The 14,185-nt window shown below is 39.1% G+C and overlaps 1 protein-coding gene across 1 annotated transcript in view; it reads left to right on the top strand.

The window, feature by feature from the left end:
• Nucleotides 1–14,185, top strand: part of DYNC2H1 (dynein cytoplasmic 2 heavy chain 1) — a 376,760-nt gene that overhangs the window by 202,727 nt on the left and 159,848 nt on the right. Inside the window, exons 75-76 of the mRNA XM_052652274.1 lie at nt 1,523–1,654; nt 3,001–3,073. Of these exons, the coding sequence (XP_052508234.1) occupies nt 1,523–1,654; nt 3,001–3,073 (205 nt within the window). The remainder of the gene's footprint in view (nt 1–1,522; nt 1,655–3,000; nt 3,074–14,185) is intronic.

Raw genomic sequence — 14,185 nt, 5'->3', positions numbered from 1 at the left:
GTAAATGAAATGTCCTCTAATATGGTATGTGAATGCTTTATTAATAGAGTAATTTAGGATCAGTAATAAAATACAGTATGATACTTATGTTGAAAAGGTTTCAAAATCAAATTATTTCTCTCACTTCTATTCACCTTTTAATATCTTTCACGCTCAACTATTCACTTAGGGTAAGAAACATTTTTTTTATACAACTTTACTAAAATGCAAAAAATCAATAATTATAAAAAATAGTGAGAATTTGAAGGTATTTCTGGATTATTGGGCAGGACCTGTGAACTATTTCATGAGCTCCTAATGAAAAATTAATATTAATCATTATGGTACAGTTAAAATTGTTTGAACAATTGATCTACTGAGAGGTTATTCTTGGCAAAAAATCTTAACTGTATTAACCTATAAAAGTATAGTTATTTTTTTTCACATACTAATTTCTTGTTAAGTAAAGAAATGCAAAACATTGAGGAAAGGCAGTTTTCCTCTTCAGAGAATGTTTATAATGTATATTACTGTTTTATTATCATTTTAGTTTATAAAACATTTTCAAATGAACTATTTAACTATCACACAAATCTTAAAAGGGAGATATTATTAACTTTCTTTTTATGGATAAGAAATGAGAATCTGTGCAGTGAATTGCTAAATGCTTGAACCTGAATTTCCACTTAAATTTCACACATATTTTTCAGGACTTGTTATGTGCCAGGCATCATATTAAATGCTTCAGATGTATTATCTTACTTAATATCACAATAACATATTCAAAAGGTCATAGTTATGCTTGTTTTTGAGAAGGGCAGGCTGAGGTATAGGCAAGTTAAATAATTTACCCAAGATCAAATAGCTGGGAAGTTTTGAAACTGTGATTTTAATTTGAGCATTCTGATACCACAGTCCATGCCTTTGATATATGTTTTCCAAATATAGTGGGGTTTTCCCCACTCTTTTATCCTTCTCTTCTTTCCCCTTCCCATCTTCTTATGTTCGAGGTATTATGCAGAATTTAAAAATGGATGTTCTCATTAGATATTTGCAACATTGCTACCCATTTCACAGATGAAGTAGCTAAGGCATAAAATGATAATAGTCACTTATGGTTACTTAGAAAATAAAGAGTTGAAGTTGTAACTAGGCATATTTTTACACTCTAACATGGAACTCTTATTGTGGCAGTGTTTAAAATTTGCTACTTGGTTTTAGTGGAAGTATTCTTTTCTCCACAAGGGGGAGATAGGTACACATGTTTTTACATAGAGAAAAGATTTATTAATGTACAAAAGTTGATGTCGTATTACTTTAGAAATACTTGCTTTTAATTCTGGATTAGGTACATGCACCATACTATTTCTGACTTAGACATGATTGAATAAGCCAACATGAGTTAGAAAACATAATATCTATCAGGAATTCCGCTTACTATTTTTTAGTGTGCATGTGTGTGTATGTATTTAGTATGTATGTTTGTATGTCTGTATTTATATTTGTTTGTTGCTCATTATATATGTTTATTTTCATTTTTTAGATTGCTCTTCCCAGTCTTTATCAGACCCTATGCTTTGAAGATGTAGCTTTGTGGCGTACCTATTATCATAATTCAATGTGTGAGCAAGAGTTTCCATCTATTCTTATAAAGAAAGTTTCTTTATTTCAGCAGGTAAATTATCTAAATGCATAAAAGTCTTAAATGTTTCTCTTGTTGTTCAGAAGCCATTTAAATGAAAGCTTTGCCCATAGGGTGTCACTTAACCTTGGGGCATATGTGGGAAAGGGCTCTCTGGTCTTGCCACCCTATCCAGACAGGGAAATCCCAGACAGTGTTTCTGGGCAGCGTGTTTCCCACCAAGCTTTTATTACTCCCCCTGCCTCTGACCCAACGGGGATCTTGGAATAGAGTATCCGTATAGAAAGCGATTAAGGTATTTATTGTTCAGGTTCTTCACACATTTCCCAGGGTTCTGTTTAAGGAAAAGAAAGACCTTATGCTAAGGAACGGGGAGCTTGTGTCCCTGTTGGCTAGACCAAGCCTTAGCGTTGGAGAGGGCAGGGGAGTTGATGCACCAGGAGATGACCGTTCCGTTTATGTGTGCGCGCATCCTCAGTGCTGAGTCGTGGCCAACTCTGCGGCTCCATGGATGGCAGCCCGCCAGTCTCTCCTGTTTACTGGTTTCTCCAGGCAAGAAGACCGGAGTGGGTTGCAGTTTCCTTCTCCAGGGGATCTTCCGGACCTGGGATCAAACCCTCGTCTCCTACATTTCCTGCATCGGCAGGCAGGTTCTTTATCACTCTGCCCTTTCTCTTCACTGTGCTGCTGGTTGTCGTTCTGTCCTCTTTGTTTTCTCCTTTTGAAGTTCTGTTTCATCAGGTGTGTTTAAGAAAAAGGAAAAAAAAAAAGAAAAACTTCATTTGAAAATTTAAACTTCTGGAACTAGATAGACGTGATTCAGCATAAAATCAGTGATTTGAAAAATTTAGGAGTTTTATGTCTCTGCACTGCTGTCACTGGGAATGCCTCAGCTATAGACTCTTATTTTCATTGTCACTGGGCCCTTTGTTAGCTTCTGAAGACAGCCAGCACTGCGACCGGTACATGCTGATGTTTACCTTTGATAATAGATCTGAGGGCTTCCCAGGTGGCTGAGCGATAAAGAACCTGCCTGCCAAGCAGAAGATGCGGTTTCAATTCCTGGGTTGGGAAGATCCCCTGGAGAAGGAAATGGCACTCTGGTGTTCTTGCCTGGGAAATCCCATGGACAGAGGAGCCTGGCGGGCTACAATCCAAGAGGCAGCGAGAGTTGGACACGACTTAGAGACTAAATAACAGCAATAGATCTGTTGGATTTTAGTAATATTTTGGCTATTAAAGAAATGTATTTTTATATACCTATTATGACAGTTTTAGGCGTGTGGTAAGCATTTTTTAAATTAATTAGCATCATTTGTTCAATTACAGTTGTTTTGAGAACTTTATTATTTAAAAATACTCTGCACTTACGTTTTAAGGTTCTTGTGGTACAGGCGCTCAGACCAGACAGACTGCAAAGTGCCATGGCCCTATTTGCATGTAAAACTCTGGGTAAGTACACTTCTTTTCTAGACCTAGACCACTGGCCTGAATTATTATTATTTTTTTAATTAATTTTTTTTAGAGTATAGTTGATATACTGTGTTGTGTTAATTTCTGCTGTATAATAAAGTGAACCAGTTATACATATATCCACTTTGTAAAAAATTGTTTTCCTGTATAGGTCATTGCAGAGTGCTGAGTAGTTTTCAGTTCTCTACAGTAGGTTCTTATTAGTTGTATATTTCATACGTGTAGTGTGTATATGGGCTTCCCAGGTGACACTAGTGGCAAACGATCCACCTGCCAACGCAGGAGATGCAAGAGACACTGATTTGACCCTTTGGTTGGGAAGACCCACTGTAGGAGAAAGTGGCAAGCTACTCCAGTATCCTTGCCTGGAAAACCCCATGGACAGACGAGCCTGGTGGACTACAGTCCATGGGGCTGTGAAGAGTCAGACATGATGGGAACACATGCGCAGTGTGTATGTCAGCCCTGGTCTCCCAATTCACTCCCCCCTTTCCCCTTTTGTAACCATAATTTTCTGTTTCTACACCTGTAGCTCTATTTCTGCTCTGTAAATAAGTAGATTTAAGCCATTTTTTTCTTTTTAGATTCCTCATGCAAGTGATATCATATAGTATTTGTCTTTCTCTGTCTGACTTCACTCAGTATGAGAATCTCTAGGTTCATCCATGTTGCTGCAAATTGCATTATTTCATCTTTTTATGACTAAGTAACTATATATATATATATATATATATATATATATATCACCTCTTCTTTATCCATTCTTCTGTTGATCCACATTTAGCTTGCTTTCATGTCCTGGCTGTTGTAAATAGTGCTGCATTGAACACTGGGGTGCATATATCTTTTTGAATTTTTTTTTCTGGGCATATGCTCAGCAGTGGGGTAATTGGATCATATTGTGGCCCTGTTTCAGTTTTTTAAGGTCTCTCCATACTGTTCTCCATAGTGGCTGTATCAATTTACACTCCCACCAAAAGTGTGGGAGGATTCCCTGTTCTCCACACTCTCTCCAGCACTGATGGTTTGTAGACTTTGATAATTGCCATTCCGCCTGGTGTGAGGTGATACCTTATGTAGTTCTGATTTGCATTTCTCTAATAATTAGTGATGCTGAGCATCTTCCATATGATTCTTGGCCGTCTGTATGTTTTCTTTGGGGCAGAAGATCTAAATTACTTGTTTTTAATTTACATTTTATTTTATGCTGACCTTAGTTTAGAAAGATTATACACTTTTCTCCTGTATCCTATTTATCTTACAACTCTACTTGGTTTAAAGAAATATTTGTTTGTGTTGGATATGACCATAATTAATTTTGTGTTAAATTTGATGCATAATTGACATCCTATACCTAGCTAGAATGTTTGAACTTTTAAAAATTCTTTTCTTATGAAAACACTTTAGGTTTTTAGACATTCATCTATGATCAGAATTTCAAAGCAGGCCATCAGATGTATGATTTAGATAAAATTAAATATACAGATTCCATGCGTATATGCTAAGTCGCTTCAGTAGTATCTGACTCTGTGACCATATGAACTGTATCCCGCCAGACTCCTCCGTCCATGGGATTTCCCAGGCAAGAATACTGGAGAGGGTTGTCGTTTCCTTCTCCAGAGGATCTTCCTGACTCAGAGATCAAACCAACGTCTCCTGCAGCTCCTGTGTTGGCAAGAGGGTTCTTTAACACTAGCACCACCTTAGAAGTCCCAGAGTCCTAGATAATAAAGCCTTCAAAATGAGTTATTTTTGCTGTAAAACAAAAATAATTTATATACCTTTAGTTTGTAAACATCTGTGCAATACGTATTTGTTAAGCCTTTTAATTAGTCTTAAAGGAAGCATTTAAAGTTATCACTCATTTGAACATTTGTATTAACATTTGTACTAGAAAAGTTTGGAAAAACTATGTCAAAGAGAATATGAAAAGAATTTTACTTGAAGCTCAGTCATCCAAGAATAATAGATTTTTGTTATTCTAAACCACAGGAGGTTATAGAATTATGTTGGAAATATGTTGGCACAATTAAACCAGTATGCTGACAATTTATATTTAATATTTCCACATAATGTATATGAAATATTATATATAAACTGTGTTTAATCAAAGCTTACATATATTTCAATCAAGTAAACCTAACATTTGCATGTTTTTCTCTATATTTGAATTTCTCATATAAATGAGCTAGCACAATGTTTGATGAAATTGAAAAATATACTGGGCCTTCCATGCTTATCATAGAAAAACTTCACAGTACCAAATAGTCATTCTGTTTTTAATATGCAAAACTATTATATTCACATATATCAGGGTATTATTTGAGAAATTATCTCTTAACTCAAAGGATTAATTTTGCCCTAGTGAACTCATTCTTTCCTTAAACGTGAATGTTTCTAACAATAATAATCATTGCTAATATTTTAATAGCTTTTACTATATGCCAGGTACTAGTTATAAGTGCTGTATAATTTAATCCTCACAGCAACCATATGAGAGGCTATTTTTACACCCATTTAAAAATGAGGAAACAAGATCACACAACTAAATGATAGAATTCAAACCCAGCTCCAAAGGCTGTGCTCTTTAAATACTGAAGGACTCAAGATTTATTCTCAGTTTAGAGAGATGTTCTTGGCAGATGCTAACATAAAAAAATCTGCCTCAACCTTAGATGAAGTTTTTCCATATGCACCTCCATTTCCACTCTTACCAGTATCAGTATTTCAAGGCTGCCCTCAGGACCACAAGCTGGGTGGATTAGAACAACAGACGTGTATGGTGTCAGAATTCTGGAAGTTAGAAGTCTGAAATCAAGATTTTGGCAAGGCCATGTTCCTTTTGAAACCTGTAGAGGAATCCTTCCTTGCCTTTTCACAGATCCTGGTGGTTTGCTTGCAATCTTCCATGTTTTTTGGCGTGTAAGGGTGTATAATTTGAATATTTGTCTTTATTATCACTTGACATTTGCCCTGTGTGTTTCAGAATTCACACAGCTGTCTTCCTATAAGGAAAGCAGTCGTATTTAATTGGAAGTTCACCTTAGTTGGTGTGAACTCATCTGAAGTTAACTAATTATATCTACAATGACTCTGTTTCCAGTAAGGTCATCTTCTGAGGTCCTGAGGTTAGGCCTTCAGCATCTCTCTTTTGGGGAGCTGCATTTCAGCCCATTATGCTCCCTAATCCAGTGTTTCACATAATAGCTATTTTCTGTTTTGGCAAGATGTCCTTTTTCCCTGTGGGTGTACTTGCACACATGTTCACACATAATGCCCGCACATATTTTTGAGGCTCCATTTAGAATGGTCACTTGTCTGGTTAGTGAAGAGTATGTCAAAGTATGTCTATGGATATATTCTTTGCTTTCCTTTTGTTTAGCATGGAGAGAAAATATTGCTATTTATGCATCCCTGTTGAATGTTTATTTGCTAGGTACTTTTTACTCATATCTGATAGAGTGTTGATCCACCTAACTCTTGGTTAGAAAAAGTAGGGGTGGCGTCTGGGCCAGTTGGTTTTTTGGACTCCGATAACAGCAGGAGGTTTCCTTGCTTTGTCCCAGCCTTGTAGTTTCTCTCTGCGCGTCTCTGCCCCTTTATCTCTCCCTGTCTTTGTCTTTTCCTTTTTCTTTTGTTTCTGTCTCTGATTCCTGCTTATGTGCTGCCCTTAATCTCAGGGTTCATATATATGCTGAAGGATAAGGCTGCTCATATCATATCATGTAGTTTAAAGCTTGTAGTGAAAGAAACTTTCTTTCTGAATTTTGCTATAAAAAAACTCTATAGAAGGACTCTGATTTTCTTGCTTGGGTAACATATCCACCTCTGCAGCTAATTCCAACAGTAATATCTGCAACAAGATTTTTCCCCCAAAGAAGTCACAGGTAGAGTGGGGCTGTACTCAGAAATGAGGGGAAGGGGTGCAGGTACAAAACAGTAGGTACCCATCATAGTCAAACTGCATATGATCTGTTTTAGCTGATTTTCATATTAAAGTAATTTGATAGTGAGCCATTAATTTGTAAAGTACATTTTGAGACTATGGCTCCTTTAAGAGTTATAAATCAGTTCTGCTGCTGCTGCTAAGTTGCTTCAGTTGTGTCTGACTCTTTGCCACCCTATGGACTGCAGCACGCCAGGCTTCCCTGTCCATCACCAACTCGCAGAGTCCACCCAAACCCATGTCCATTGAGTCGGTGATGCCATCCAACCATCTCATCCTCTGTCGTCCCCCTCTCTTGCCCTCAGTCTTTCACAGCATCGTTCACTTCAGTCGCTCAGTCGTGTCCGACTCTTTGTGACCCCATGAATCATAGCACGCAGGGCCTCCCTGTCCATCACCATCTCCTGGAGTTCACTCAGACTCACGTCCATCGAGTCGGTGATGCCATCCAGCCATCTCATCCTTTGTTGTCCCCTTTTCCTCCTGCCCCCAATCCCTCCCAGCATCAGAGTCTTTTCCAATGAGTCAACTCTTCGCATGAGTTGGCCAAAGTACTGGAGTTTCAGCTTTAGCATCATTCCTTCCAAAGAACACCCAGAGCTGATCTCCTTCAGAATGGACTGGTTGGATCTCCTTGCAGTCCAAAGGACTCTCAATCAAGAGTCTTCTCCAACACCACAGTTCAAAAGCATCAATTCTTTGGTGCTCAGCTTTCTTCACAGTCCAACTCTCGCATCCATACATGACCACTGGAAAAACCATAGCCTTGACTAGACAGACATTTGTTGGCAAAGTAATGTCTCTGCTTTTCAATATACTGTCTAGGTTGGTCATAACTTTTCTTCCAAGGAGTAAGCGTCTTTTAGTTTCATGGCTGCAGTCACCATCTGCAGTGATTTTGGAGCCCCCAAAAATAAAGTCTGACAATGTTTCCACTGTTTCCCCATCTTTTGCCATGAAATGATGGGACTAGATGCCATGATCTTCATTTTCTGAATGTTGAGCTTTAAGCCAACTTTTTCACTCTCCTCTTTCACTTTCATCAAGAGGCTGTTTAGTTCCTCTTCACTTTCTGCCATAAGGGTGGTGTCATCTGCATATCTGAGGTTATTGATAATTCTCCCGGCAATCTTGATTCCAGCTTGTGCTTCTTCCAGCCCAGCGTTTCTCATGATGTACTCTGCATAGAAGTTCAATAAGCAGGATGACAATATACAGCCTTGACGTACTCCTTCTCCTATTTGGAACCAGTCTGTTGTTCCATGTCCAGTTCTAACTGTTGCTTTCTAACCTGCATATAGGTTTCTCAAGAGGCAGGTCAGGGGGCCTGATACTCCCATCTCTTTCAGAATCTTCCACAGTTTCTTATAATCCACACAGTCAAAGGCTTTGGCATAGTCAATAAAGCAGAAATAGATGTTTTGCTTTTTTTTTTTCCTGGAACTCTCTTGCTTTTTCGGTGATCCAGCAGATGTTGGCCATTTGATCTCTGATTCCTCTGCCTTTTCTAAAATCAGCTTGAACATCAGGAAGTTCACGATTCACGTGTTGCTGAAGCCTGGCTTGGAGAATTTTGAGCATTACTTTACTAGCATGTGAAATGAGTACAATTGTGTGGTAGTTTGAGCATTCTTTGGCATTTCCTTTCCTTGGGATTGGAATGAAAACTGACCTTTTCCAGTCCTATGGCCACTGCTGAGTTTTCCAAATGTGCTGGCAAATTGAGTGGAGCAGTTTCACAGCATCGTCTTTCAGGATTTGAAAGAAGTCAACTGGAATTCCATCACCTCCACTAGCTTTGTTCGTAGTGATGCTTTCTAAGGCCCACTTGACTTCACATTCCAGGATGTCTGGCTCTAGGTGAGTGATCACACCATCGTGATTATCCCAGCATCAGGGTCTTTTCAAATGAGACAGTTCTTCACATCAGGTGGCCAAAGTATTTGGAGCTTCAATTTCAGCATCAGTCCTTCCAATGAATATTCAGGACTGATCTCCTTTAGGATGGACTGGTTGGATCTCTTTGCAGTCCAAGGGACTCTCAAGAGTCTTCTCCAACAGCACAGTTCAAAAGCATCAATTCTTCGGCACTCAGCTTTCTTTATGGTCCAACTCTCACATCCATACATGACTACTGGAAAAACCATAGACTTGACTAGATGGACCTTTGTTGGCAAAGCAATGTCTCTGCTTTTTAATATGCTGTGTAGGTTGGTCATAGCTTTTCTTCCAAGGAGCCAGCATGTTTTAATTTCATGGCTGCAGTCACCATCGGCAGTGATTTTTGAGCCCAACAAAATAGTCTCACTGTTCCCATTGTTTCCCCATTTGCCATGTTTCCCATGTTTTCCTTATTTGCCATGAAGTGCTGCCTTGATCTTAGTTGTCCTATCTACTTGCTGATTTTTTCCTTTCTTTTTAAATGGTTGTCTCCTCTGTATCATTCAAATATTAACATTTCCAGAGAGGCTTTTCTGGGTCATCTAATCTAATCAGTACCAACATATCTACCTGCTTTAATTGCTTACCCACTTCTTAACACTAACTGACATATTTCTTGCTCATTTATATACTTCTGTCTATTCGTATAAGTGAAATGGAGGTTTAAGTAAAATGAGGCAATTGCAGAAAGGTTCTCAGTAGACTCTTCTTCCCTCGCCCGTTTAGTGTTTGAAAGTATTCTCCCTGTGCCCCGATGCACGTGACCTTTCTCACTGAATCTGTTGCTGGACCCTCTGTCTGTCCTCTGGAGTACTTCTGTATTGTACTATGTCATCTTAGGTTAAATGATATTTAAGTTTTAATGTCATGAAGTGAAAAACCTCATAATATTCACATATTCAAATTGTTTGAAAGTTTAGTATACTTTTAAAGTTATACTCTATTTCTAAGCAGAAGTTATATATACTGGTGTATGGCTGGGTGACTGTTTGGTCAAGTGGTTTTATTAATGCAGTTTTTATGTAAAATGGGGCACTTTATTTCATGAATAAGTTTTAAAAGTTCATACTGCTGCAAAATGACAAGCACTTATCTTTTAAATCAAATTTTAGAGATTTGATTTCAAGTATAATTTCTTGAGCATCATTCATATGGAACAACAAATTTAAGTTAGTTCAGTTAATAACACTAAAATGGCCTCAAGGCAAAGGGTCACACGTCTCTCCTTAAGCTTAGCGAGGAAGTCATGTCCAAAGCTGAGACAGACTAAAAGCTAGGTTTCTTGTGCCAGATTGTTAGCCAAGTTGTGATTAGAGAGGAACAGGCCTTGAAGGACATTGAAAGTGCTCCTCCAGCTCACAGGCTTGGAGAACGAGCTCATGGTTGCCAGAGGAACGGCTAGTTAGGGGCTTTGGTTGCCATGTGCAGAGTGCTGTGTATGAGGCGAGTCACCAGCAGGGACATACTGTGAAGCACGTGCAGCTCTGCCTGCTGTCATGTGCAGACTGGGTGGCGGGGGCGTTTGGGGGCGAATGAGGCACGTGTGTGTGACTGAGTCCCTTCACTGTTCACTGGAAACTGTCGCAGTAGTGTCACAGTACGGCTAGTCAGCGATACCCCAATACCAAGGAAGAAGTTTTTAAAAAAGTGCTACTCCGTTGGACACGTGGTTGATAAGAAAGTGAGACAGTCTTATTACTGATATGAAGGGAGTTTTAAAGGTCTGTCTAGACCAGATCAGCCACGACATTCTCTTAAGCTGAAACCTAAACAGGAGAGGGCTTCTCTGGTGGCTCACGAGTCAAGTAACCTTCTGCCAGTGCAGGAGACTTGAGTTCAGTCTCTGGGTTGGGAAGACCCCTGGAGAAGGAAATGCAGCTCACTCCAGTATTCCTGTCTGGGAAATCCCAGGGACAGCCTGGCCGACTGTAGTCCGTGGGGTCACAGTGAGTCCCACACAACTTGGTGACTAAACAGCAACAATCTGAAGAGACACCCTAACTCTCTTCAATTCCGTGAAGGCTGAGAGAGATGAGGATGCTGCAGGAGAACAGTGGGAAGCTAGCAGAGAACGGTTAATGAACTTTAAGGAAAGAGGCTAACCTTAAACATAAATGTGCAGAGTACAGCAGCAAATGCTGATTTAGAAGCTGCAGTAAATTACCCATCTGGATGCACAGTTCCAAAGAACAGCAAGGAGAGATAAGAAAGCCTTCCTCAATGATCAATGCAAAGAAATAGAGGAAGAAATGGAATGAAAAAGACCAGAGATCACTGAAGAAGATTAGACATACCAAGGGAACTTTTCATGCAAAGATGGGCACAATAAAGGACAAAAACAGTATGGACGTAACAGAAGCAGAAGATATTAAGGAGAGGTGGCAAGAATACACAGAAGAACTACCCAAAAAGATCTTGATGACCCAGATAACCACAATGGTCTGATCAGTTACCTAGAGCCAGACATCCTGGTATGCAAAGTCAAGTGGGCCTTAGGAATTGTCACTACGAACAAAGGTAGTAGAGGTGATGGAATTCCAGCTGAACTATTTCAGATCCTAAAAGATGATGCTGTGAAAGTGCTGCACTCAATTTGCTGGCATATTGGAAAACTCAGCAGTGGCCATAGGACTGGAAAATTCCAACCCTAAAGAAAGGCAATGGCAAAGAATGTTCAAACTACCGCATAATTGCGCTCATCTCACACAGTAGTAAAGTAATACTCAAAATTCTCCAAGTCAGGCTTCAACAGTATGTGAACCGAGAACTTTAGGATGTTCAAGCTGGATTTAGAAAAGGCATAGGAACCGGAGATCAGATTGCCAACATTCATTGGTATAGAAAAAGCAAGAGAAATCCAGACAAACATCTGCTTCTGCTTTATTATCTACGCTAAGGTCTTTGACTGTGTGGATCACAACAAACTGTGGAAAATTCTTAAAGATAGGGATACAGACCACTTTACCTGCGTCCTGAGAAATCTGTATGCAAGTCAAGAAGCAACAGTTAGAACCGGACATGGAACAATGGACTGATTCCAAATTGGTGAAGGAGTACATCAAGGCTGTATACTGTCACCCTGCTTGTTGAACTTATATGCAGAGTACATCATGAGAAATGCTGGGCTGGATGAAGCACAAGCTGGAATCAAGATTGCCGGGAGAAATATCAATAACCTCAGATATGCAGATGACACACCACCCTTATGCCAGAAAGTAAAGAAGAACTGAAGAGACTGTTGATGAAAGTGAAAGAGGAGAGTGAAAAAGCTGACTTAAAACTCAACATTCAGAAGATGGAGATCATGGCATGTGGTCCCATGACTTCATGGCAAATAGATGGAGAAATAATGGAAACAGTGAGAGACTATGTTTTCTTGGACTCCAAAAAACTGTAGATGGTGACTGCAGCCATGTAATTAAAAAGGACTCTTGCTCCTTGGGAAAAAAGCTATGACTAACCTAGACAGCATATTAAAAAGCAGAGACATTACTTTGCCAACAAAGGTCCATCTAGTCAAAGCTGTGGTTTTTCCAGTGGTCACGTATGGATGTGAGAGTTGGAGTATAAAGAAAGCTGAGCACCAAAGAATTGATGCTTTTAAACTGTGGTGTTGGAGAAGACTCTTGAGAGTCCCTTGGATTCAAGGAGATCCAGCCAGTCCATCCTTAAGGAAATCAGTCCTGAATATTCATTGGAAGGACTGATGCTCAAGCTGAAACTCCAATACTTTGGCCACCTGATGTGAAGAGGTGCCTCATCTGAAAAGACCCTGATGCTGGGAAAGGGTGAAGGTGGGAGGAGAAGGAGATGACAGAGGATGAGATGGTTGGATGGCATCACTGAATGGACATGAGTTTGAGTGAACTCCGGGAGTTGGTGATGGACAGGGAGGCCTGGCGTGCTGCAGTTCATGGGGTCGCAGAGTCAGACACGACTGAGCAACTGAAGTGAACTGACTGAATTCATTTATTTTGGCTGCTTTGGGTCTTCACTGCTGTGATGAGGGCTTTCTCTAGTTGCACCGAGTGGGGACAGCTCTTCATTGAGGTGCATGGTTTTGTTGAAGAGCTCCGGCTCCAGGGCATATGGGCTTCAGTAGTTGTGGTGTATGGGCTTAGTTGCCCTGAAGCATGTGTTATCTTCCCAAACCAGGTGTTGAACCCCTTTCCCCTGCACTAGCAGGTGGATTCTTATCCACTGTACCACCAAGGAAGTTGCAGAAAGCAACTTGAAAATGGAGGAGAGCATCCTAGGATGCTCTCTTCAAGCAGTGCTAATTTGCTTTTAAGTAAATTTTCTTTTAATTCACCATTTTTGTAACTTTTGTTATATCACTCAGAAATTACTCATTCAGACTACTGTTTTTTAAAATAATTTATTTCTCCCAGGTTTTAAAACTAAAATTAACAGCTAAAATGAAAATTCTTTTGCATACTTCTACATTTATATTCTGAATTATTTTTTAACTTAAGTGTAACTTAAATTTCTGAGTCAAAGGCAGTGTGCGTTTTAAAGACTTTTGATGCATTTTATGACATCATAATACACTTGGTTGGCCTAGAGTGCTTATGAGAGTTTATGAATAAGTAAAGGAATATTTGAATAGATAAAAATGCTCATTACATTGCTACAAGTATATAAGAATTCTTTTCTATTAGGAAGCATGAGTGGTACCAATTTAAGTTTAGTTAAAAGCAAAATTCATAAAATATACCTCTGGAAGCAATTGACCCATTTTTAGGGTAAATTTCACCTAGTATTAGGAATATTTATGCCTTTGAGAATGCTTTCATAATATTATTGGTTGCTGTTGTGAAGACTAGAAGGGAGTAGTTCAGGTGTGAAATTTGTTTTTTCAGGATGCTCATCTCGAAATGCCTGTTTTAGCCCATTTTTGTGGCATCAGATTCGTATTTTACTGTGATCATTACAGAAGTCCTTAAGAATATCTTTTCCTGCTATATTTAGGATTTCTGAGGTGCAATGTTATCTATTCCTTTCCACAGTAGAAAGTACAAGGAAGCCTTCTTTTCTCTGTTCTCATTCTGTTACATTCTAATCTTCTATTTTTAAACTCTGTGTCATAGTCTTTTTAGCTCAGTTCAGACATGTATATTTTTATTTTTATTTAAAGTTGGTCGTCTTCGTCTTGGTTTTTGCTAAATACAGTAATGGAAACATTAAAATTTTAGCAGAAGTCT

Source organism: Budorcas taxicolor, chromosome 15 (genome assembly GCF_023091745.1).
Source record: "Budorcas taxicolor isolate Tak-1 chromosome 15, Takin1.1, whole genome shotgun sequence".
Lineage (NCBI taxonomy): Eukaryota > Metazoa > Chordata > Mammalia > Artiodactyla > Bovidae > Budorcas > Budorcas taxicolor.
The sequence above is the reverse complement of the archived record's forward strand: the minus strand, read 5'-3'. Positions and strand labels throughout refer to the sequence as shown.